General features: G+C 48.4%; 4 protein-coding genes across 4 annotated transcripts; 3 read left to right on the top strand and 1 right to left on the bottom strand.

The window, feature by feature from the left end:
• The first annotated feature begins 2,155 nt into the window (after window positions 1–2,155).
• LOC127297462 (small ribosomal subunit protein uS7-like) lies at window positions 2,156–3,807 on the top strand. The gene is made up of 4 exons (XM_051327768.2): window positions 2,156–2,304; window positions 2,413–2,684; window positions 3,335–3,538; window positions 3,633–3,807. Exons 1-4 carry the CDS (start codon window positions 2,233–2,235, stop codon window positions 3,685–3,687), a joined length of 603 nt encoding a protein of 200 aa, XP_051183728.1. The 5' UTR covers window positions 2,156–2,232; the 3' UTR covers window positions 3,688–3,807.
• Window positions 3,808–4,737: 930 nt separating this feature from the next.
• Window positions 4,738–6,938, top strand: LOC127297461 (formyltetrahydrofolate deformylase 2, mitochondrial). Its single transcript, XM_051327767.2, has 8 exons — window positions 4,738–4,895; window positions 4,973–5,085; window positions 5,435–5,585; window positions 5,699–5,772; window positions 5,864–6,023; window positions 6,210–6,308; window positions 6,388–6,474; window positions 6,679–6,938. The coding sequence occupies exons 1-8, from the start codon at window positions 4,815–4,817 to the stop codon at window positions 6,823–6,825; spliced, it is 912 nt and encodes a 303-aa protein (XP_051183727.1). The 5' UTR covers window positions 4,738–4,814; the 3' UTR covers window positions 6,826–6,938.
• On the bottom strand, window positions 6,848–9,125 carry LOC127297460 (uncharacterized). Its single transcript, XM_051327765.2, has 7 exons — window positions 8,574–9,125; window positions 7,994–8,381; window positions 7,767–7,910; window positions 7,613–7,662; window positions 7,417–7,474; window positions 7,119–7,309; window positions 6,848–6,979 (listed from the first exon to the last, which is right to left on the bottom strand). Exons 1-7 carry the CDS (start codon window positions 8,883–8,885, stop codon window positions 6,884–6,886), a joined length of 1,239 nt encoding a protein of 412 aa, XP_051183725.1. The 5' UTR covers window positions 8,886–9,125; the 3' UTR covers window positions 6,848–6,883.
• An 8,263-nt stretch (window positions 9,126–17,388) lies between these two features.
• LOC127348183 (BTB/POZ and MATH domain-containing protein 1-like) lies at window positions 17,389–19,062 on the top strand. The gene has a single exon (XM_051374270.1). It carries the CDS (start codon window positions 17,389–17,391, stop codon window positions 19,060–19,062), a length of 1,674 nt encoding a protein of 557 aa, XP_051230230.1.
• The last annotated feature ends 6,876 nt before the right edge of the window (window positions 19,063–25,938 follow it).

Raw genomic sequence — 25,938 nt, 5'->3', positions numbered from 1 at the left:
AGGTTCACCAATTCCTAAAACAAGTTCATGCATTTTAAGAAATATTTGTGTGTTGTAAATTATATATGTGCATTGAGAAATAAAATTTAAAGACCCGTGGCAACGCACGGGCATTTGTACTAGTACACATATAAAGCCCATAGATCAACATGTGCATAGATTCAGGGCGGACCGGATAATGATCAGTTGCGCATTCGAATATGACAACCATGGGCGCGTGATTTAGCCGCAAATAAACGTTTCGGCTCGTCCTATCGCTCCCCCGCAGGCGACAGGAGGGCGATGCTAGCGGTGGTGGATCCTTCGGTGCCCACCAGCCATATATGAAGGTTTGCTTTCCCCTCTTGCTGGTTCTCTTCCCCTCTAGTGCTGCTCGTCGCCTTCCTCGTTGGAGCCGGGGGAGGTTTTGGGGGTGGTGGTGTGAGATCGGGACCGGGGTTGGCTGGACCTTACACAGAAGTGGCGAAGCCCTAGGGTGATGTGCTTCCTCTTGAGGCGTTGTTGAGGTCCCGTTTTTCCCCACCTCGGCCAAGTTGGCGGATGAAAATCTACAACTCTCTGGATTGGGACAATGCGGCCTCGGTTCCTCTCGGGGGTATTGCTTGGGGAATGGTGGGTGCCGGTTGAGGGCAGCTGAGGTGGGAGACGGCTCTTTCTTGGCACTACTATGGGGCAATATTATACTTTAGGAAATTTATTATTAATCCCTCCCTAAGGGTATCTCCAACCGCGCGACCCAAACGGACGCGCTGGGCCGTCCGGTTTGGGCCGTTTGGGTGGCCGAACGGACACGCGGACAGCGGCCCGCGTCCGCGTGTCCGTTTGGGTCGCGCGTTGCGCCCAACGCGAGGATGCATCGCATAATCGGAGAAACACGAAAACAAAAGAAAAGTGGCAAATTTAAACAAAATTTCATTCAACATATGCCCTATTTTGGGCAAATTTGTACATAGCCCTATTTTGGGCAAATAACTAACAAAAGAAGCCCCTATATGGGCTTTTAAATTTAAACTGAAAACCCTCTATTAGGGTTTGGTCGGCGGCGCGGTGGCCGCCTAGCCCCTGTGGGCGTCGTCGGCGTCGTCGTCATCGTGGACGACATCCCCGGGCGGCGAGGCGCTGTTGTGGCTCGACCGCGCCGGGGACTCCGGCCACGGAGACCACAGGGCCTCCTCCCAGGCCGAGTGGGGGTCCGGAGCCACCCGAGGCTGCGGCGGCGCACGGAGCGCCGCCTCCTCCCCGAGGCGCCGCTCCCTCTCCCGCCAGCGCGACGCTGGCCTCCCGGGCGCCGCCGCTGCTCCTCGCGGCGCTCCTCGGTGCGACGCCGCGGCCTCCTCCCGCCGCGCCGCCTCCTCCTCCCGTCGCGCCCGGCGGGCCCGGGCGTAGAGCTCCCAGCCCTCCACTTCCTCGACCTCCCGCCGGGCCGCTTCCTCCATATCGGAGGTGCGAATGGCTGCATGGAGGTGCGGCCATTTCGCGTCCTCCTCCGCCGCCGAGATGAGCGGCCGCGTCGCGGAGGTCCCGGTCCTCCTCCGAGGACTCGGGCTTGGGCTCGAGCAGCAGAGGCGGCGGTTGCGGCAATGCCGTGCCGCCGCGGGCGGCCTCTCCGATGTGGAGGCCGCCTCGGTTTCCTCCCGCCCGAAGCGCAGCAGCGGGACGACGGCGGCTGCTGCTCGCCTCGTCGTCGTTGGCTCCGGAAGCGAACTGTCGCTTCGGGGCCATGGCAGCGGTTTCGCTGCGGGAGTGCAGTGGGGAGTGGAGTGGATGGCCAGATCCCCTCCAGTCCCCATTTAATAGCCTCCCGGGTCACCGACAGGTGGGCCCTAGGGAGACGAGGCGACCAGCGCCTGGACGCGAGCGGACGGCGCGTGCCATCCGCGACCACGCAAACCTAGCCCAGATTTGGGCCGGGTTTGCGTCGTTCCGGACGCCGCGGCCGTCCGCTTTTGCGGTACGTCCCCGTTGGGCCGGGATTTTTTCCGGCTCGACCCATCCGGACGCGTGGGCGCGGTTTAGGTTGCGTGGTTGGAGATGCCTTAAGTCCCCCAAGGGAATGAATCGCATCCCACCGTCCGTCAGGCAAACGAGATCGCGACCCTGACCGTCAGATGCAAAACCCACCAGCAGTATAAAAATCCACCTCCCTCGCCATCCACCCCCAACGACTAGGGTTTCCACACTCCTGCCCACGCCGCCGCCGCCACCACTCCCCCAAGCCCCTCGCCAGCGACGATGGCGGCCGTGGAGCCAGCCCCCGGAGGCGACGTGAAGCTCTTCAACCGCTGGACCTTCGAGGATGTCCAGGTACCAACCGCTCCTCCCCTTTCCAACCGCATCGGCTGCCGCGTAGAATCGGGAGAAGCGTCTTGGACGGACATCTCGCTGATATCTGGATGGGGTTTGTCCGCGCAGGTGAACGACATCTCGCTCAACGACTACCTGGCGGTGACGGCGACGAAGCACTACACCTTCCTGCCGCACTCGGCGGGGCGCTACTCGGCCAAGCGCTTCCGCAAGGCGCAGTGCCCCATCATCGAGCGCCTCACCAACTCGCTCATGATGCACGGACGCAACAACGGAAAGAAGATCATGGCAGTGCGCATCATCAAGCACACCATGGAGATCATACACCTACTCACCGACTTGAACCCCATCCAGGTCATTGTAGACGCAATCATCAACAGGTATCATGCTGCTACACTAGACTACTCCCGCGCTCGGTTTCATGTACCTGTACCATGTTACTGAAACTATTATTTCTATAAATAATTGGGATGCTAGCAGCCACTACTGAAATTATTTCTATTATTATTACTGAAATGAAATTATTTCTCTAACTTGTCGGAATATACTGTATCTTTCGGCCAATTTATGATCTGTATTAAAGGCTACCGTAGGTATGTTAGTCATGGATCGTTCCAATTTTACTAGGTCTGTTTGTGATGTGCATGGTCTGTTGGTTTTAGCTATTCCCCAGGTTTCCATCCTTGAGTAGCAAAGTATGTGTCAATTGAAATATATTCTGTATGAAGAAGCATCACTTGTTGAACTGTAGTTTGCTTAGAGCACTCATAGCTGAATTATATGAAATTTGAATATTCTTCTCCACTTATTTTCTGCTGTCAATTGATACATACTTTGCTTTTATTTGAATCTGCTAGTTAAATGGTGCCTGAACTTTGGGTGCTGTGGTGCTTGAAGAGTTCTCTGTATGCATATGTTTGTTTATTCAGTTTGAACTCTCAATGACCTGGGTGCTTATTACCCTGATTAGCTAGTGCACATATTCTGTTTGAACTGTGGATGACATGTGCATATTATCCTGATGATGCAGCGGGCCCCGTGAGGATGCCACCCGTATTGGTTCTGCCGGTGTTGTGAGGAGGCAGGCCGTGGATATCTCCCCCCTGAGGAGGGTGAACCAGGCCATCTACCTGCTCACCACTGGTGCCAGGGAGAGCGCCTTCAGGAACATCAAGACCATCGCCGAGTGCCTCGCCGATGAGTTGATCAACGCCGCCAAGGGCTCATCCAACAGGTAATATAAAACCCTTTTGCTCAGCATAGCTGAATGAACAACATTTATATATACTGATGGATGGTTGGTAATACCTTGGTCATCGTTGTTGCAGCTATGCCATCAAGAAGAAGGATGAGATTGAGCGTGTTGCCAAGGCGAACCGTTAAGATGGATGTGCATCTGAGGGTTGGCTTGTGTTGGCTGGAAGAGATTTTGAGTTGTGTTCTTGTTTACCTGTGATATCTCTAGACTGGTTTTAGTTTATCGAATGATGAAGTAGTTGAATGGCAGACATGTGTGCCTGGCCTGTCTGTTCCTGTTTTAACATGATGTTATTTGATGAATGATGTTGCTGCTGTTTGTTGCTCCTGCATTATGAATTGGTGCAGTATGCACGGATGCAAATGTCAGTAGCAGCAGCTTGACTCTTTCCTTAATTTCATGATCTGTTTAACCTGGCTCGATCTCAGCTATTTATGTTTCACAGTTGGTGGAAAGCCTAGTACCACCATTCATTGTTCTCTCCCATCCTTCCATTCTGCTTCGTACACTCAAATGAGGCTCTAGGCATAGTAGGTTGTAGTCTTAATTAATTTTGCATGTATAATTTCCTTAGTTTCTTCTAATTTTTCATAAAACAGACCAGCTGCCGGATGTTTCATTTGGAGCATCAAGTTAGGCAGACTAATAATAATAGTAGTACTGTTGATGGAGTCAACCTAGTTTGACATCCTTGTGACACCATGATGCTAGTGCCTGAGATTGGGCGGGGTGATAGGCCACTCTTTGGAGGAGGAGCTACTGGTGAGATGCTGTTTTCCGAGGGCAACGCCTCATGTAACCGATTCGTCGGCTCGTATACGTCGCCCCGCTATAGACCTTCTGTGGAATGACGGCAAAGAGAGCTTCACATTGTTTTGAAGCAGGAGGACTCCCAATCGGTTCGGAAAGCAGCCATTGTTGATAGTACATACAATTTTTAAGGGCGCTAGGCGAAGATGCGGTGAGATCTTTTGAGGCCGCTTCCTCCAAAGAAGTCGTGTTTGAGACTCTAGAAAGTTCTCCAGACCATGAGATCACTGAGATGGCGAGTGCAAACTGTTTGAGTTCAACGTCGTACAGTAATGGCCACCAAGTGCCATCCGACGCCAACCCATACACACACACACTGACTCGACTCCACCAACCAACTAACTGAACCACGGAACCAGGATTAGAATATCGGCGCCGATGGGCTGGAATTGCCGCCACCACCAACCGCCCCCGCCCACCCGCGCGCGCAACGCGCGACGCCATGCTCTCCCTCGCCCGCCGCCCGCTCTCCGCCGCCGTCCCTGCCGGAAACCTCCTCGGCATCCACCTCTTCCAGTGCCCCGTAGGTCACCTCATTTTCTTTTTTCACTTTTCTTTTTCCCGATGTGAATTTCACCCTCGTCTCCGTCCGGCGGCCAGGACGCGGTAGGCATCGTGGCCAAGCTGTCCGACTGCATCGCCTCCCGCGGCGGCAACATACACAGCGTCGACGTCTTCGTCCCTGACGACAAGCCCGTCTTCTACTCCCGCAGGTCCTTCCTGTTCCCTCCATTTCCATTTCCTCCGCCCTTTTTTTTTATATATATATGCAACATTTTCACTCATTCTCTAAGTCCACCACCTGTTCGATTAAATGCCCATCTATTTTCAACACATTACTACTACTACAGTAATGAATTCTCACTCGTGTCTTCTCATTCCATCCATACACACTACTTAAGCAAAAGTAGTCTCGGTAATCTGCCCTGTGCCCGTTAGGTTAAACATCAGATTATTGAGAAATCGCCCCTTCCTTCCTTGCAACTGCAACTATGGTTGTAAAATTTCCTTGCAATGCAATACGTTCTTCGTTGTCTTCAGCTCATCTGGCTCAGTTTGCAGCGAGTTCACCTACAACCCAAGGCTCTGGCCACGCGACGCTCTTCACGCCGACTTCCTCCACCTCTCAAACTGCTTCGATGCACAGCGATCTACTGTGCGGGTGCCTGACATCGACCCCAAATACAAGATTGCCGTCCTCGCTTCGAAGCAGGTCTGCCGATCTCATCATTCCTCGTCGTATGTGAAATCAATGGCTTCAATGCCCACATATACACATCATATTTGTACTGCCATTCTCAAAAGTATCTTCTCCTCCTCTTCTAGGATCATTGTTTGTTTGACTTGCTGCATAGATGGCAAGAGGGCAGGCTCCCAGTTGACATTAACTGCGTCATAAGGTAAGGCTTATTCTATGAGCTTTCTTCTTTTCTTTATTATAATAGTATGTTACTGCTCAAACTGATTGCGCTTTTTTCTCGGGGTGTACAGCAACCACGATCGACCTACGGATAACCACGTAAGGCGTTTTCTTCAGAGACACGAAATTCCCTATCACTACTTACCAACAACTTCTGGGAATAAACGGGAGCAAGAGATATTAGAATTGATTGAGGGTACAGATTTTGCTGTGCTCGCAAGATATATGCAGGTAAGTGTTCTCTCTTTGAAAAATAATTACGTTGGAAACAATCCTTATTCTTGTCATCTCTATTGGGGCATATGGATAGCTCGTCGGAATTAGGTGCACACGTTCTTATGATGTACCACTAACATAACATGTTGTAGACATTTCTGATACATTAATATCTGTGACACAGATCATTTTTCGTTGTAGGTAATGTCTGAAAGCTTTATCAAGGCATATGGTAAAGATATTATTAATATTCACCATGGACTTCTTCCTTCCTTCAAAGGAGGGAGTCCTTCTAGACAGGTATTGGAATTTTCGAACTTGTGAACCTAATCCAATTTTTATATTCTTTCTTAATTTGAAATTCTGCAACTTGTTTCAGGCCTTCAATGCTGGGGTGAAGTTGATTGGTGCAACTAGCCATTTTGTCACTCCAGAACTTGATGCTGGGCCAATCATTGAGCAAATGGTATTAATATTTTTCGCATAATAGTTAGACTAAGTGCCATATTTTTTTACCTGTCATTTACAAATGCCGTGGTGCTGTAAAATTTTCTGCTTAATGAAGATGCACGTACTGTTTTACTGTATTAAACCAATGCCTTTTTTTTCATCTCGCCGATTCCATTAGGGAGTTGGAAATTAAGTATTTTCTACTTCGCATCTGTTGCAGGTTGAACGCGTTTCGCACAGAGACACATTGCAGAGCTTTGTTGTGAAGTCCGAGAACCTTGAGAAACAGTGCCTAGCAGAAGCTATCAAGTCATACTGCGAGCTCCGCGTGCTACCATATGAACTGATGAAGACTGTTGTATTTTGATTTTTTTTGTATGTATTATGATGTGGCAATACATGATTCATTTATTAATATATCCACATTAGCAATTAGGTGTCTGATAAGCTATGAGAATAATCAAGAAATATTGCATACTATTTGTCCCACACTCCCACCATCTTTCCAAGTACAAAAGTACCTGCCAAGAACATTTTCTGATGTTATTGATTACACAGACAGTGCAAAGGACATGTCTTAATACAGTCTCTGCTCTCAAAATTTGCATTCATGTACTAACTGCACCAATTGAGTTTCAGTGTTTCTAGCCGGTTTCCTACCTGATCCGCTACATCAACCTGATGGAGCAGATTTTGAACGCCATGAACCCAACTCTGTTTACTGGTGCTGCTCTCACACTTAAATTCAACCAGGCCCTGTGCCGTGCTCAAGCCAAAGCAGCATGTCTCTAGTGAACCTTTCCCTGGCTCGGTCCACTCTGGGGGCTCACTGTATACCCCATAAACCACACCTGTAAGTATTTTCAAGCATCAGGTCAGAACTCAGATTCAGGAAGCGTTGTCATGTGTAAATTGTTGAGATATAAAGCTGCTAATTTGTCAAATTTTGTGAACCTACTTTTACTGTTTTTCGATATTGCACCTCCAATGTGTTTACTCTTCAGCTTCAGTATGACCTGTAATTATCCAGACTTAATGTTAGTTAATGCATGGTTCAGTATAATGTACAACTAGTCACTAGAATTAGCCAGAGTTATATAACTGTAAATCTTTGTCCCACTATTACAAATCAAGCTCTGGAACAATGGCCCCACCTGTGACCTCTTGTTGATGTAGATTGACACTCCTCTCTTGTGTAAATCACCTGATCATGGAACAAAAGTTTGCATCTGAGGTCTCTTTATCATGCTTCAGATTATATTGAATCAGAATTTAATTAAACGTTCCTGATAATTCAGTGGTTCTCACCTTTTCTTGTGCGCTTCAGCAGCTTCCCTTCCTTGCACCAGATATCAGGACTCCAGGAAGGGGCCTTCTCATAAGGAAGGACACTCGCATTGCTTCTCGTCTCACGCTGAACCCTCTTCTTCAGCGTTGCTGCTCCTCTCAAAGCTTTGCACATATCACAGGGCATACAGTTTAGTCATCTATTATATACCAAATGATAACATCATATAGAGTTCTTGATTTCTCACCAGTCGCTGCGGCCGCTGTGAGGGTCATGAGATCACCCGGACTCGCGGCACCGACCGCGGACCGGACAGCAGAGGACACCTGTTCGTGACCTGCCCCAGCAAGCTGCGCTGCCTCAGCACAGTGTGAAGCCAGTAGCTTGGTGGCCGACGCCATGGCTGCAGCTATCTTGGCGTCCTGGCTGTCACAACAGGTGGCTGCAGTAACGGCGGCGACCGCGGCGGACACCTGGGCCACAGATACCATGGCGTGCACCTGGGCCCTGTCGGCACGCGCCTTCTCTTTCCAGCCGTGTTTGGCCCGGCCTGCGGTTTCCTTGTGCTGGAAGAGCCATTTGGTTGCCGGGTTCGAGTGGCGGTGGGGGCTGATGGAGTTTGTCGTTGCGTCTAGCTGCAAATTAGAAATAGTTAGGGTGAGTACAAGTGGTGAGATGGGATACCTTCCAGCCAGGTAAATCACTGCAAGCTCATAACAATGCATGGTCCATTTGCGCCTTGTTACCAACTCGAGACACAAATAAGTTGCAGATATCCGAGAGCAAGAAGAAACCATAAGAAGAAAGATATGGCGTTGATTGCTTACATGTTGCTGCCGAATCTGATGGCTGGAAGCGGCGGGGATGACGAGAGCGTGGGAGGCCTCCGTAGTCTGCTGCAGAAGATGGTCTGCGGCAAAGAAGCTCCTCTTGCTGCCCCCTTTGAGCAGCAGGGCCTTGGATATCTCCTCCGCCGACACGCTCCATGACCTGGACAGGTACTCCATCGGCTCCATAGGAGTCTGCGGTGGAGGTACCGCCTCCGTCGATAGAAGCCCTTGGTCAACCATGCTGTGAATGGCGAGAAGACCAGAGCTGCGCATGTCCACTCGTCCCTCCCAAGCTCTCTCCATGGTCATGGCGAAGCAGCCAACCCAACCGTATTGTATGGAGGGAGGGGAGAGCACGAGTTGGGTCAGGGAGAGGAGCTACCTGTATTGTATGGTGAGGAGCGTGAAGTGAAGAGGGGACAGGAGGGGGACAACTCCCAGGTCTTGTTTTCTTGCCCTGTCTCCAAGCTCTTCCCTACTCGTTGTTCCATTTGTTAATCCGTCATCTGAAACGTTGCTTAGCGGAGACATGCCCGCCCCAAGATGATGGAATGGAAGCATGGAAGGCTTTTCTGTTTGGACGTGCGCGTCCGGTCAACATCTCTGGTAGATTACCACTAACTTTTCTGTTAAGAGGAGAATCAGATACAGTAGGAGTAGCAATGATTAAGAAGCATATCATGATGAAGAGGTAGGTGGTCCGTCATCGGCCGGAGAAGCGAGCGCCCGTGCGCAGTGCTTGCTGCACGCCTTTTGCTTCCCTGGGTACCGCTACACGGAGCTCGAGCTCTCTATAATTTCAAAAGATGAACCTCTTTTCATGGCGAAAGCTGCAGTAATCTTCATGTGTAGTGTAGGGGGTCATAGCTGCATATAATAGTATATATCTAGTAGTATTGGTAGGAGAAGCTAGGCAGGAGGAGGATGGCATTGGGGTGAGAAGAAATGCCCGTGTCCAAAGAAAAGGGGACATTGCCATTCGTCTACTTAATTGTCAGACATGGATGGACTACTGTTCATCCAGCTATCGGATAGATCGATGCTGTGCTTTTCGAGTGCCATTGCCAGCAATATAAGACTTTTTCACTTATTGGTGGAATTAACTCAGGATGCTTTCAAAGAGTATATATTACTCCTACTACTGATTGTAAAGAAAAAGATTGCAGCCTTGCAGACGCTTGCATTGCCTCCTTGAGTCCTTGTGGTATGTATATGTGCTCTGGTTGATGATGGTGCGGTTGATCTGCTCTGCTTTTCTGCAAAGGTACCTCCCCTTTTGAATGCAAATTTTCTACTGTATCTCTTAAGAGTATCATGGCTGTCAAAAGAAGCAAGGACCGGCGCATTCACTCTTTCAGTTTTATGATTGCTGGGGAGCAGCCGAGTCTTGAGTCCGTGCACGATAACTAGCAGCTGGTATGTATAAATAAAAGGCATGTGCATCTTTTTGTTTTGAGGGTTATGCATCTTTTCATTGCAGAGGCCGGAGGTCTCAACCTCCATTCTTTTTAGAAAAAAAAGCAGTTGGTATGCGGTTCATGTAATCAGTGTAATTCAAGTAGCAACACAGTATATTGCAGGTGCAGCAAACAGACGATTTTCTTATGACAGCCCGGCCGGATGGTGTGGTCTGAGGGATGATATTAGCAGTACACAGGAGTGTACTTACCGGTGGAATCAACTCGGATGGACATGTATATATGCTTCAAAGAGTTGCAGCCTTGCAGGTGTGACTGACTATACATGTTTTGATTGATGATGTGGTCTGCCCTAGCTCTCCTTTGGACGAATCTTCTCTTTATCGTGGCTGCTGGCTAGCAGAAAGAACATTTAATCAGAGGACTTGATGATCAGCCGAGCCCTCCAATCCGGTGCAGCTATCCGGAGTATATACGGTAGGGAGCTGCTGGTTGCTGGTATATGAGTATATGTAGACTGTTTGAGGGACAAAGCTGCGTCTAATTTGCAGTATATGGCAGGTGTTGTCCGATGGTGATGATTATGGTGACGACTTGTTCTAATGCAGGCACGGCTACCTTTCTGCAAAGGTGCTAATGCAGTCCCTTTCCGAACGCATCTCATCTCAGGACGATGATGATGGCAAGGCAAAGCCAAACCCAACGAAACGAGGCGGTAACGCAGATTAATCAAGTGGAATTCAAGTCGTGATCGCTCCGGTTTGGGTTCAGCATCGGAATTCTGGCTAGCCTCCACCTCCATCCGGTTGATCGGGAGTCTCTACACGTCAATACAGAGATCGATATATAGCTCTGCATCCTAGTGCGGACGTACCCATCGAGCTGAGATCGATCATGGCGACGATTCAGCCGCCTACTACCAAGACGTCGTCGTCGCACAGTTCGACGTTCGTCCGGGGTGCGCACCAGTTCGACATCATCGGCTACAGCAAGCTCAAGTCGCTCGGCGTCCGCAACACCATCAGGTCCGTCGACTTCGAGGCCGGCGGATGTACCTGGGCTCTCGTCTGCTGCTTCGACGTCCCGGCCCCCGCCTCGAATCCTCAGCAGTGCCAGCTCGTCTCCATCTCCCTGGAGCTCGTGTCCTCAGATAATTACAATTACAATAGCGTTATCGCCAAGGCCAGCCTGAGGATCGACGACCCGACGCCACCTTCGTCGTCGGGGAACAAGCGTTGCCGTCGGTGGCCGCCTGCCGTGTGGCAGAGCGCCGAGGCCCACACCTACCCCGCCACCAACTATGGTGGCGACGACTCCGATGCGAGATCCTGGAAGCTGTCGGTCCCCGACGCGTTCCGGGAGCCGCTCTATGTCAAGGACGACCGGCTCACCATCCACTGCACCGTCGTCGTCCTCCTCCAGGAGGATGTCACGACCCCAGCCACGGGACTCACTCGCCGCCAACGCCGCCACGCTATTGACGAACACCTCAAGTTCTGCCCGGTGCCTGAAGCAAACGAATTGAGGCGATCCAGGAGGGAACGGCGAGTGAACCACCGGATCAACGGTCCAGAATGGACGACGTGAATCGGACGAAGCAGATGGAAAGCGAAGAAGTGGCGCTGCAGGTGGGACCTACGGCCAGCCCGTCCTGGCGTGTCTTAAGCCGTGGAGTTCCTTCTTTTCGTTTTGCTGTTGAGCCAACCCTGTAAAGAACTCTCGATCCCGATCTTGTTCTCATTCCCTCTCTAAGAATTCCTCTATCTCCCTACCCTCCTGCTGTGAATTTGTATCCCGTGCTGTTGAATCGTGTGATCTGGAGATATATCTGAGTGTGGTATAGAGAGGGCGTATCAATTGGTATCAGATTGCCAGGGTTCGAGAGTTCGTGGCTGATCTATGTCGTGATCCCTCAGGATCTCTAGTCGCAGGCGCGGATCTTGAATCTGCACAAAGTTTCACCCTCGAGGGTGGACGCCTCTTCTAGATCGACGAGATTTGGCGAATTTTCTTCCCTTCCAGTGACAGAGCACGGAAGGTGTTCGACACTTGTCCGCACTGGCGACGAAGAAACCACAGACACGGTGGGATACATCGGGGCGCATCGACACCATGGAAGAGCAACTTGAGAAGATGATGAAGATGTTGGAGGCCCAAGAGAAGCGCATGTCATCAGAGATGCAAGAGTTGAAGGCTGGGTTTGAGGATTTCAAACCGGACATCAGGGCGATCAAGGGATCGATGGGCACCATGGGTACGGAGGTGCAAGAAATCAAGGCCAATCTCGAGCTATGGAAGCCTGAGATCGAGTCCAAGGTGAGCGATCTCGGGGCAGCGGTCAAGGACCTGCGCCGGCAAGTGGATCAAATCGCTCGTGGAGAAGGGGTCAGCTTGTTGGGTCGTCCTCCTACTTCACCGGCTGCAGCTCCACCACCGGCAGGTTCATCCCTGTCGGGTGCAATCTCCGGGCCAGATGGCCACCGCGTCGACAACATCACCCGGGGTTCGGAATCGAAAGAACTAACTCTTTCGTTTCCCTCCCCGGTCACAGGTCAGCATGATTTGATCGATCCCTCTCTGGTTGAATTGACTATGAGTGATAAGTATGGCACTGGCAAACCACCACCACAAGCAGAATTTCCTAAATTTGATGGCCTGAACCCACAGTTATGGATCAAAGCTTGTGATAAATATTTTAGGGTCTATTCAGTGTGTCAAGAGTTTTGGGTTGAATACGCCACTATGCATTTTATAGGAAACGCAGCACTCTGGTTTCAAAGTGCTGAAGAAAAATTAGGGAATATTACTTGGGAACAACTGTGTGATACTCTCATTAAAAGATTTGATAGGGGACAGTACCAATTACTATATAGGCAAGTCTTCAAAATTAGACAAGAAACTACAGTGACTGAATATATAGAGAGGTTTGATAGCTTAATGCATCACATGCTAGCTTATAAACCGGATTTAGATCCAACATTCTTTACCACTAGATTTGTGGATGGCTTGCATAGAAACATCAAGGCTGTAGTTTTAATTCAAATGCCCAGCGATTTGGAGACTGCTGTTTCTCTGGCCCTCTTGCAGGAGGAAATTGGCGAGGATGTGGAAATTACTCCTTCACCATACTCTAAAGGTGTCCAAGGTTTTCGCTCCAACTATAAAGCGAACAGCCCTCAGCAGATCTCCAATAATATGGGATCTAAGCAAATTATGATCCCCGAGAAGCGAAGCGCTGATACATCTCGCAATGTTGGTACTGCACAGAAATTGGCTGCTCTCAAAGCCTATAGAAGAGCTAAGAATCTCTGTTTCACGTGTGGTGATAAATACAGTGCAACTCACAAGTGCGCGCAAACAGTGCAACTTCATGTCGTTGAGGAGCTGATGGAACTGCTGGAAGGTAATGAGAGTCCTGAATCATTCACCACAGCAGTGGATGCAGAGGAACAACAGGAAGAATTTTTCTCTCTGTCCCAACAAGCATTATTTGGCACAGAAGACAATTCTTGCTTCAGGTTACAAGGTTGTATACAAGACATAGAAGTGATGATCCTTATTGATTCTGGATCCTCTGGAAATTTCCTCAACTCGATGACAGCAAGTAAACTGAAGGGGGTTATTAAGTTACCGAACACAGTGAAAGTCAAAATTGCTAATGGTGAGATTTTGCAAGGCAATGAAGCTTTACCTCAATGTCAGTGGTCCTGTCAAGACACACAGTTTGTCACAGATTTAAAGGTGATTCCACTTCAATGTTATGACATGATCTTGGGTATTGAGTGGTTGAAATCCAACAGCCCAATGAATGTGGATTGGCAAGAAAAATGGATGGAAGTGAACCAAGAAGGACACAAGCACGTGTTGCATGGGCTCAAAGCAGATACTTCTTCGTGCTTACCTGTGTCTCTGTCCCAGATGGAAATGTTGGAATGTCTGGACGCTATCTTATTTCTGGTTCATGTTTGTGCGGTGCAGGAAGAAACAGACACCCCCATACCAGGCACCATCCAAAAATTGATTGACAAGTTCGAGGGATTGTTCACGGAACCTAAAGGGTTGCCTCCCAAACGTTTGTATGATCATAAGATCCCCCTGTTACCCGGAGCGTCACCAGTCAAACAGAGGCCGTACAGATATAACCCAATGCAGAAAAATGAGATTGAGAAACAAATCAAAGAACTCCTAGCTCAAGGTGTCATTCAGCTCAGTGCAAGCCCTTTCGCCTCCCCTGCCTTACTGGTTAAAAAGAAGGATTTATCGTGGCGATTGGTACAGGACTTTCGACAGCTCAATTCAATCACTGTGAAGAACACTTATCCTCTGCCGATTATTGATGAACTGTTAGACGAGCTGGCAGGTGCCAAATGGTTCACCAGTCTGGACTTGCGTTCGGGATATCATCAAATCCGGATGGCCGACGAAGACATTCCGAAAACAGCGTTCCAAACGCATCATGGACATTTTGAATACAAGGTGATGCCCTATGGTTTAACTGGAGCACCTGCAACTTTTCAAGGGATTATGAATGCCATTTTGGAACCAGGGCTCAGAAAATTCATCTTAGTATTCATTGATGACATTTTGATTTACAGTCCTACTTTGCAACAACACTTGCAACATATGGAGATTGTATTCTCTCTTTTAGAGGAAAATCAGCTAAAAGTGAAGAAAAGCAAGTGTCATTTTGCACAGCAACAACTCTCTTACTTGGGACACATCATTGGTGCATCTGGTGTCACAGTGGATCCTAGCAAGGTGGCGCCTATAGTTAAATGGCAAGCACCTACTGATGTGAAGCAGTTGCGCAGCTTCTTAGGCATGGCTGGATACTACCGTAAATTCATCAAAGGATACGGTTTTATCAGCAAAAGCATGACTGACTTATTAAAGAAAGGAGTGCCCTTTGTGTGGACATCTGAAACTGAAGCATCCTTCCAAGCTATTAAGAAAGCTTTGGCATCGGCTCCGGTTTTGGCACTACCAGACTTCAAGAAACAATTTGTGATTGAAACAGATGCATCCGATAAAGGGATTGGAGCAGTTTTGTTGCAAAATGATCATCCTCTAGCTTTCATCAGCAAAGCCTTAGGCCCAAAGCACCAGACCCTATCCACATATGAAAAGGAATGCTTGGCCATATTGATGGCAGTGGACAAATGGCGCTCGTATTTACAACATGCTCAATTTTGCATTAAAACGGATCAGCGCAGCTTGGTGAATTTGACTGATCAACGTTTGACTACTCCTTGGCAGCATAAGGCCCTTACCAAGTTACTAGGGCTGCAATTCAGGATCCAGTATAAGCAAGGGCTGGATAATAGAGTTGCCGATGCTCTGTCCAGAAATCCTTCGTTGCAAACCGATCAGATGATGGTGATTGTGCACAGCAAGCCCCAGTGGTTGGAAGCAGTGGCAAAAGGGTATCTAGAAGATGAGCAAGCCAAGAAACTACTCACCAAACTATCTACAACCACAGACTTTGGCCATTTTACTTATAGAGATGGCATTATTCGATTCAAGGGCCGAGTGTGGATTGGCAATAACAAACCAATGCAACAGAAAGTTTTGCAAACCTTGCATGATGGCGTAATGGGTGGTCACTCAGGTTTCTTGGTCACATATCACAGAATCAAAAAGTTATTCTCATGGCCGGGGATGAAGAAGATGGTCAGGGCATGGACAGATAGTTGTGATATCTGTAAAAAGGCTAAGCACGAAAGAGTCGCTTATCCAGGACTCCTACAGCCTCTAAAAGTGCCAAACGGAGCATGGGAAACTATCTCTATGGACTTTGTTGATGGATTGCCCAAATCAGGAGGCTTCAACTGCATCATGGTGGTAGTGGACAAATTCTCAAAATACGCCCATTTTGTTCCATTAGCCCACCCTTACACAGCACAATCCGTGGCTCTGGCTTTTATGAAGGAAATTCACAAATTACATTCCATGCCATTGGCTATTGTATCTGACAGGGATCCTATCTTCACAAGCAAGGTGTGGCAGGAGTTATTCCGATTATCGGGCACACAACTGTGTATGAGCACTGCCCACCATCCAGAAACGGATGGGCAAACGGAAAGAGTAAATCAATGTATGGAGGGCTACTTGCGATGCTTTGTGCACTCATGTCAGACTAAGTGGATTCAATGGCTACCATTGGCGGAATTTTGGTACAACACCAGCTTTCACTCAAGTCTGCAGAAAAGCCCCTTTGAAGCACTGTATGGTCATGCACCCAGATTCTTTGGTGTGGAGGGTGTAGATTCTTGTGCCATACCAAACTTGGCTGAATGGCTACAGGAACGGGACCTAATGAAGAAGCTTTTGAAAATGCACCTGGCGCGTGTGCGTCTACGAATGAAGCATCAAGCCGATAAAGGTCGAACTGAGCGTCACTTTGAGGAAGGGGATTGGGTTTATCTTAAACTTCAGCCGTACCTGCAGTCGTCAGTTGAGAGAAGAGCTAATCATAAACTCTCTTTCAAGTATTTTGGACCATTCCAAATTGAGAAGAAAGTGGGTCAAGTGGCTTATAAACTCATCCTGCCCGAGCACAGTTTGGTGCACCCTGTATTCCACGTTTCCCTACTCAAAAAGTCACTGCCAAGGGAGATTATGGCAGAGGCAACACTTCCTCCTGATGCATCAACAGAGCAAGTTCCAGAGCGTGTCCTAGCTCGGCGTCGCAGAATATTGGGAAACACAACCTTACTGGAAGGGAAGGTGGTCTGGTCAGGTATGTCGGATAACCTGGCCACCTGGGAGAATTTGCAGGAACTGAAGAAGAGATTCCCGGAAGCACCTGCTTGGGGACAAGCAGGCTCTCAAGGAGAAGGGGATGTCACGACCCCAGCCACGGGACTCACTCGCCGCCAACGCCGCCACGCTATTGACGAACACCTCAAGTTCTGCCCGGTGCCTGAAGCAAACGAATTGAGGCGATCCAGGAGGGAACGGCGAGTGAACCACCGGATCAACGGTCCAGAATGGACGACGTGAATCGGACGAAGCAGATGGAAAGCGAAGAAGTGGCGCTGCAGGTGGGACCTACGGCCAGCCCGTCCTGGCGTGTCTTAAGCCGTGGAGTTCCTTCTTTTCGTTTTGCTGTTGAGCCAACCCTGTAAAGAACTCTCGATCCCGATCTTGTTCTCATTCCCTCTCTAAGAATTCCTCTATCTCCCTACCCTCCTGCTGTGAATTTGTATCCCGTGCTGTTGAATCGTGTGATCTGGAGATATATCTGAGTGTGGTATAGAGAGGGCGTATCAGAGGATGCCGAAACGACCTCGGCGGCAAGGAGCTGCTCCGTCTCCGTCGTGCCGCCACCGGCCATATCCCGAGATCTCCGCAGACTATTGCATCTAGACGGCTCCAAGTCCAACTCATCGGGTATGCCCTTCGCGACAGATGTAACGTTCATCGTCGAGCAAACCGAGATCCACGCGCACAGGCTGGTGCTCGCCATGCGGTCACCAGTGTTCAACGCAGGGCTGCTTGGGGCAATGAAGGAGAGCGCGGCGTGCTCTCGCGTCACGATAGACGACATGAGCGCCTCAACCTTCAAGGCTATGCTCTTCTTCATCTACACCGATGAGCTTCCAAATTCTCACAAGTATGAAAACCAAAATGTGGGCGACTTACTCGTGGCTGCGGACCGGTACGATCTCGAGAGGCTGAGGCTCATGTGTGAGAAGATCCTTGCGGAGAACATGGACGCCGAGTCAGCAATGCCAACTTTGATGTTGGTCCATGGACGAGAGAGGTGCCGGCTGCTAGAGGCCTCGTGCATCGAGTACATGGCGTCCGATCCCGACGTGCACGCCGCCGTGCTGGCAACCAAGGAGTACAAGGAGCTCAAGGACAAGTGTGGCCCCTTTGTTACCGACGTCTTGGAGAAAGTATCAGTGCGGGCATTGGCTTCCCGTACATGCATGACAACTTCTGCTGCTGCTGCTCCTCCTCCTCATCCTCCTTTTTGCTCGAAACAAATCGGCCCGCAAAAGAGCGCGTCCATGTTTAACTCGTCGGAGGTGTTCGACGGCACACATGAGTTCAGGATCCCTGACTTTACCGCCATGCAGAAGATACATGGTGCGGGAGAATGCATCGAATCTGGCATTTTCCATATCGGCGGTTATGAGTGGGTCGTATGTGTATACCCGTCAGGGTACGATGGCCTGGGGTTCATAGGCATGCGCCTCCACATGTTGAATCCTCCTGTCACTACTACTGGTTGGGTGACGGCAACTTTCAGGATAGATGATCCTAGTGGCAAGACGCCGCCAGTAATCGCTTGGGCAGAAAGCTTGTACGCCCAAGGTACATGCTTAGTGGTGAAAAAGTTCATGGACGTCACAACTGCCAAGCTATACTATGTTAAATATGATGGCTCACTCACCATACACTGCAACGTGAAGGTCGGCAAGGGGTTCTCGTACGCTACTAGCGCCGCCGCCGCCGCAGCAGTGGGAGCCACGACGACCATCATTGCGCCGCCGTCCAACATCGCCTGCCATCTTGAGCGGCTGCTGGTTTGCCAGCAGTACTTCGACGTCAAGTTCCTTGTCAAAGATAGCGAGGTCTGCGCGCACCAGCTTGTCATCGCCGCGCGGTCGCCGGTCTTGCACAAAGCGGTATCCTCGGCGCCCGACAAGGACCACGTAAGGATAGACGACATGGACGTCCCGACTTTCCATGCCATGCTCCATTTCATCTACGCCGACGAGCTGCCTCTGATGATGGGCTACCGAGCTGGAGACGCCACGACTATCACCCGAGACCTGCTGGTGGCGGCGGACCGGTTCGGTCTAGATAGGTTGAAGGCCATGTGCGAGAACATGCTGTGCCAATGGGCCACGCCGGAGAACATCGTGGCCACGCTAGACCTGGCAGATCGCCTCCATTGCCAAGCGCTCAAGGAGTTCTGCCTCGAGCATATCTCGCAGCCGCACGTGCTCAAGGAAGTGGTGGAAACTAAAAGCTTCAAGGATCTCAAAGCGGCATCCCCCCGCCTTCTAGAGGAGATCATCATCAAAATCTCCAACTTGTCATCAATTGATTCGTAGACCAGCATCTCTCTTTTTAATACTTGGCAAAAAGCTGAACCTACCAACGCCTTTTCGCATTTTATTTAGAGACAAGTCCATATTACAGCCCTGAACTTGTTCGAAAGTTCAGATTACATCATCAAACTTTACTTTGGTCCACATTACAGTCCTAATCATATAGAATAGAGCCAAAGATGGCTAAGTTTCCGCCACCAACAAGGGGTGACAGGCCCCACCAAAGCCTACTCTCCGTACTGCTACGGTAAATCTACAAGTTTAGGAAAGAAGAAAACTACACGGCGACAAAGCTTCGCCTGACGCCATCTATCATACCCCACCTTGGACTTCTCCCTAATGGTCATCTGCGAGGGCAACGCTCCATTGAAGACCACATCATTTCGGTGCATCCACATGCACCAGAAGATGAGGATGATTGTCGTCTTCATGTCTCGCCTGTCTGACGCCGGGCAAGGGCGAGACGTCCACCACTCAATCAGCTTCGAGTCTCCATCCGGGAGCCACTCCAGCTTCCCCCCATCGCCTTAGAGCCCAGGTCCAGACCTTCCTAGCCACCACACACCCAAGGAGCAGGTGTTGCAGCGTCTTCGAGGCGAGCAACTCGAAGTGGGGCTTTCACCGCACCTGCGAAGAATGCCTCATAGGCCGACTTGGAGGAGTACTGGCCGCTGCCGTACCAACGCCACTAGCACATCCCCATGCTCTGAGATGAGAGCGATGTCCGCAAGCCTATGCCACATGAGGAAGAACTCCGCGAGGGGGTCACTCCCCAAATCCATCATGACGTCATTTAACCACAACCCGGTTAGAGCATCCTTCACCGAGCGGGAGTTAGCACTCCTCCTGGAGGCCAACTTCACCACATTTAGCGCAATGTCGAACACCCTGTACCCATTAAGCCACCGATCCTTCCAAAAGCTGTCCTGCTCACCCTTGCCAAGTACATAGCAGGTGGCAGCGTCAAAAATCACAGTGCACATGCTCAGATGGATGTCGAGCCTGGCCCACGCCTTAGCCGCATCTAATTTCTTGAGCTAGACCCATCTATAACAAAGGGCAAGGTTCAGGAGCTTGAGATTGTGGAGACCTAAGCCGCCCTAAATCTTAGGGGAGGCCACCTTGTCCCACGCCACCAGGCAGTGACTGCCGTTGATCTCGTGCCGTCCCTTCAATAGGAAGGCTCGACAGACTTAATGAGTGCTTTTAAGACCTTGGGGGAATATCCAATGACATCATGGCATGAACTAGAATCACACTGAGAGTGGTATGAACCAAGATGGTCCTACCTCCCCGATGGAGGAGCTTCGCGCACCATAGGGGAAACCGACTGGCCGCGCTATCCACCAAAAGTTGGAGCTGAGAAACCGTGAGCTTCCTCGAGCTAAGTGGCAGGCCTAGGTACTTGAAAGGGAAAGACGCCACTTTACAACCAAGAATCTGGCGTGCCAACTCCACCCGATCAGGCTTGCAATAGATGGGGTGGAGGGCGTACTTGGCTAGGTTAGTGCTAGACCTGAAGACGCCCTGAAGTCCTCAACGATGCCGACGTAGGTGAGCATGTCCACCCTTGTTGGACGGATGAACATGGTCGCATTGTCTGCATACATGGAGGTGCAATGCCGGATACCACTAGCTGCCAACTCGGTGAGCAAGCCATCCATAGCCGCACGTTCAATCATCAAGTGAAGGATGTCGATAATAGCATTGAAGAGGAGATGGAGATGGGGTCGCCCTGTCAGAACCCGTAGCGGTTGAAGATCAAGCTGCCAGGCACTATGTTAACCACAACCCGTGTAGAAGCAGTCCCAAGTAGGTCAGAAATCATGGTGATCCACCTCTGCCCAAAACCAAGTTTGGTCAATACCTCCGGTAGGAAAGCCCAATCAATTGTGTCGAATGCTTTAGTAATGTCGAGCTTGACGAGGATGACATCACGCTTCACTCACGAAGCTTCCTCGTCGTGCAGTTGATGCATGTAAAATGCATATATGAACTTTGTAGTTCGTTCACACAGATTCCCACATATTTGCAACACATATGTTGTTATATACATGTTTTATATTTTTTTTTGGGATTTACCAATGATCCCCTTTATTTTGGCTATAACCATGCAGGAGAGGAAAATCCTAGTTTGTGTAATTTTAGCTTTGAGGGACCTAAAGGAAATCAAATGGAGCTAGGATTCTGGGAATGTCAATATTTCGTCAAGAGAAGCACCTGGAGCACTTGGACCCCACGAGAAGGGCCAGGAGGCCTAAAAGAGATCACGTGGTCATGATCGCTAGAAAAAGGCAAATTTTGGATATGCCACTCAAACCATGTATCGGTGGTCACGATTGCTAGAAATCGTCCCAGGACTGAAAACTATGAGCTATAGCACACGAAAATGGAGACATAACCATGAACAACACGAGTTTCCGTGAAGCCTCTCAAACCATGTTTGCATGGTCACGGTCGTCAAAAATAATCCCGGGAACCAAGAAATGTGCGTTATAGCCTATGGAAATGTGCACAAAATATGGAAAATGCGAGTTTTGGAGATGGCTCTCAGACCATATATCGGTGGCCACGATCGCTAGAAATTGTCGAGGGAACTGAAAACTGTGCGCTATAGCCCACGAAAATGGGCGAAAACATGAAAAATTCGAGTTTTGGTGATGCTCTCAAACCATATATCAGTGGTCACGATCTCTAGTAATCGCCCCGGGAACTTAAATCTGTGAGCTATAGCCCACAAAAATAGAGGCAGAAAACATGAAAAACATGAGTTTTCGCGAAGCCTCAATCCATTTATCGGTTGTCATGGTCACTGGAAATTCTCCCGAAACCAAAAATTGCACGCTATAGCCCACGACAATGGGCAGAAAACATGAAAAAGGCGAGTTTCGGTGACACATGTCTAACAATGGGATCGGTGGTCACCGTTGCTGGAAATCGTCCGAAGAACTTAAAACTGGAGTTTTTGTTAAGCCTCTCAAACCATGTATCAGTGGTCACAGTCGCTGGAAATTGTCCATGGAACCGAAAATTGGGCGCTATAGCCCACGAAAATGGGAAAAACACATGAAAAAGGCGAGTTTTGGCGACACCCGTTTAACCATGTATCGGTGGTCACCATCGCTGGAAATTGTCTTGGGAACTTAAAACTATGAGCTATAGCCTACTTAATTGGAGGCAGAAAGTATGAAAATCAATATTTTCCGTGAAGCCTCTCAAACCATGTATTGGTGGTCACTGTCGCTGGAAATTTCCCCGGGAACAAAAATTGTGCGCTATAGCTAGCCCAAGAAAATGGGCAAAAAACATGAAAAAGTCTAGTTTTGGCGACACCCTTCTAACCATGTATTGGTGGTCACACTCGCTGGAAATCGTCCTGGGAAGTTAAAAAGTGAGCTATAGCCCACAAAAATGGAGGTAGAAAATATTAAAAACAAGAGTTTTCGTGAAGCCTCCCAAACCACGTATCCGTGGTCACGATCGCTGGAAATCGCCTCGGGAACCGAAAAATGTAAGCTATAGCCCATGAAAATGGGCAAAAAACATGGAAAATATGAGTTTTGGCAATGCCACTCAAATCATGGATCGGTGGTCACAGTCGCCTAAAATCGACCCGGGAACTGAAAAATGTGCGCTATAGCTCATGAAAATAGGAAGAAAACCTAAAAAATATGAATTTGGCGATGCCACTCAAATCATGTATCGGTGGTCAAGGTCGCTGGAAATCGTCCCAAGAAGTAAAAAAAATGTGCATTATAGCTCATGAAAATGGGCAGAAAACATGAAAAATATGAGTTTTGGCGATACCACTCAAATCATGTATCGGTGGTCACGGTCACAGGAAATCGTCTTAGCAACTGAAAAATATGCGCTATAGCTCATGAAAATGGGTAGAAAACATGAAAAACACGACTTTTATTGAAGCCTCTCAAACCATGTATCGGCGGTCACAGTCGTTGGAAATTGTCCTTGGAACCAAAATATGTGCGCTATGCCCATGAAAATGTGCAAAAACATCAAAATGCGAGTTTTGGCGATGCCCGTCCACCGTCGCTAGAAATCATCCTGGGAACTAAAAACTCTGAGCTATAACCCACGAAAATGGAGGCAGAAAGTATGAACAACACAACTTTTCGCGACGCCTCACAAACTATGTATTCGTGGTCATGATCGCTGGAAATCGTCCAGGGAACCAAAAAATGTGCACTATAGTCCATTATAATGTGTACAAAACATGAAAAAACAAGTTTTCGCGATGCCACTCAAACCATGTATGGTCACGATTGCTAGAAATTGCCACGGGAACCGAAAGCTATGCGCTATAGCAAATGAAAATGGGTCGAAAACATAATAAATGTGAATTTTGACGATGCCCCTCAAACCATGTATAGGAGGTCACGATCGCTACAATTTGTCTCGGGAACCAAAAAATGTGCCCTATAGCCCATCAAAATGGGCAGAAAACATGAAAAATATGAGTTTTCGTGACACCACTGAAAGCATGTATTAGTGGTTACCGTCGCTAGAAATCGTCCCAGGAACTGAAAATAGACACAAACATGAATAACATGAATTTTCACGAAGCATCTCAAACCATGTATCCATGGTCTCGGTCACCGAAAATTGTCACGGGAACCAAAAAATTTGTGTTTTGACGATGTCACTTAAACCATGTATTAGTGGTCACGTCAGAAAGAAATCGTCCTGGGAATCGAAAACTGTGCACTATATCCCACGACAATGGGCAAAAAACTTAAAAAGATGAGTTTTGGATATGCCCCTCAAACCATGTATTGGTGGTCATGGTCGTTGGAAATTGTACTAAAACAAAAAAAGATTGCGCTAGCCCACGAAAATGGGCAGAAAACATGAAAAATGTGAGTTTTGGCGACACCCGTCTAATAATGTATAGATGGTCACCGTCACTGGAAATCGTCCCAGGAACTTAAAGCTGGAGTTTTTGTGAAGCCTCTCAAACCATGTATCGGTGGTCACGGTTGCTGGAAATTATCTCAGGAACTAAAAATTGCACGCTATAGCCCACGACAATGGGAAAAACACATGAAAATGGCGACTTTTGGCGACTCTTGTCTAACCAAGTATCGGTGGTCACCGTCGCTGAAAATTATCCTGGGAACTTAAAACTATGAGCTATATCCTACGAAAATGGAGGCAGGAAACATAAAAACATGAAAAATTGGAGTTTTCGTGAAGCCTCGCAAACAATGTATTGGTGGTCACGGTCGCTGGAAATTGTCCCGGGAACCAAAAATTGCGGACAATAAAAATGGGCAAAAAGACATGAAAAAAGCTGAGTTTTGGCGACACCCGTCTAACCATGTATTGGTGGTCACCATTGCTGGAAATTGTCCTAGGAACTTAAAACTGTGAGCTATAGCCGACAAAATTTCTATAGCCTACGCAATGGAGATAGAAAACATGAAAACATGAAAAACTAGAGTTTTTGTGAAGCTTCTCAAACCATGTATCAGTGGTCACGGTGGCTAGAAATTGTCTCGGGAACCAAAAATTGCGCGCTATAGCCCACAAAAATGGTTGAAAAAACAAAAAAGGGCTAGTTTGGCGACACCCTTTGAACCATGTTTCGGTGGTCACTCTCGCTGGAAATCTCCCTAGAAACTTAAAACGTGAGCTATAGCCCGGAAAATGGAGGGAGAAAACATGAAAAAACACGAGTTTTCACGAGACCTCTCAAACCATGTATACATGGTCACGATCGCTAGAAATCATCGCGAGAACCGTAAAATGTGCGCTATAGCCCATGAAAATGGGGCAGAAAACATGAAAAACATGAGTTTTGGCGATGCCACTAAAATCATGTTTCGGTGGTCACAATCGCTGGAAATCGTCCTGGGAAGTGAATAATGTGCGCTATAGCTCATGAAAATGGGTAGAAAACATGAAAAGTAAGAGTTTGGCGATGTCACTCAAATCATGTATCGGTGGTGAAGGTCACAGGAAATCGTCCCAAGAAGTAAAAAATGTGCGCTATAGCTCATGAAAATGGGTAGAAAACATGAAACATACGATTTTTGACGTTGCCACTCAAATCATGTATCGGTGGTCACGGTCGTAGGAAATCATCTCATCAACTGAAAAATGTGTGCTATAGCTCATGAAAATGGGCAAAAACATGAAAAACACGACTTTTAGTGAAGTCTTTCAAAAAATGTATCGGTGGTCATGCTAGCTGGAAATTGTTCCATAAACCAAAATATGTGCGCTAAGCCCTTGAAAATGGGCAAAAACTTGAAAATAATAGTTTTGGTGACGCTCGTCGACCATCGCTAGAAATCATCCTGGGAACTGAAAACTGTGAGCTATAGCCCACTAAAATGGAGGCAAAAAGCATGAGCAACACGACTTTTCGCGACGCCTCTCAAACTATGTATCCGTGGTCATGGTCGATAGAAATTATCCTGGGAACCAAAAAATGTGCACTATAGTCCATGAAAATGTGTAGAAAACATGAAAAAACGAGTTTTGGCGATGCCACTCAAACCATGTATGGTCACGATAGCTAGAAATTGTCACGAGAACCGAAAACTACGCGCTATAGCCCACAAAAATGGGTAGAAAACATAAAAATGTAAATTTTTGCGATGCCCCTCAAACCATGTATAGGTGGTCATGATCGCTAGAATTTGTCTCGGGAACCAAAAAATATGCCCTATAGCCCATCAAAATGGACAGAATACATGAAAAATGAGTTTTGGTGATGCCACTAAAAGCATGTATCAGTGGTCACCGTCGCTATAAATCATTACGAGAACTGAAAACTGTGAGCTATAGTTCATGAAAATGGTGGCACAAACATGAATAACACGAATTTTCACGACGCCTCTCAAACCATATATC

The sequence above is a fragment of the Lolium perenne genome, chromosome 4, assembly GCF_019359855.2.
Source record: "Lolium perenne isolate Kyuss_39 chromosome 4, Kyuss_2.0, whole genome shotgun sequence".
In the NCBI taxonomy this organism is placed as follows: Eukaryota; Viridiplantae; Streptophyta; class Magnoliopsida; order Poales; family Poaceae; genus Lolium; species Lolium perenne.
This window is presented reverse-complemented; position numbering and strand designations above follow the sequence as displayed.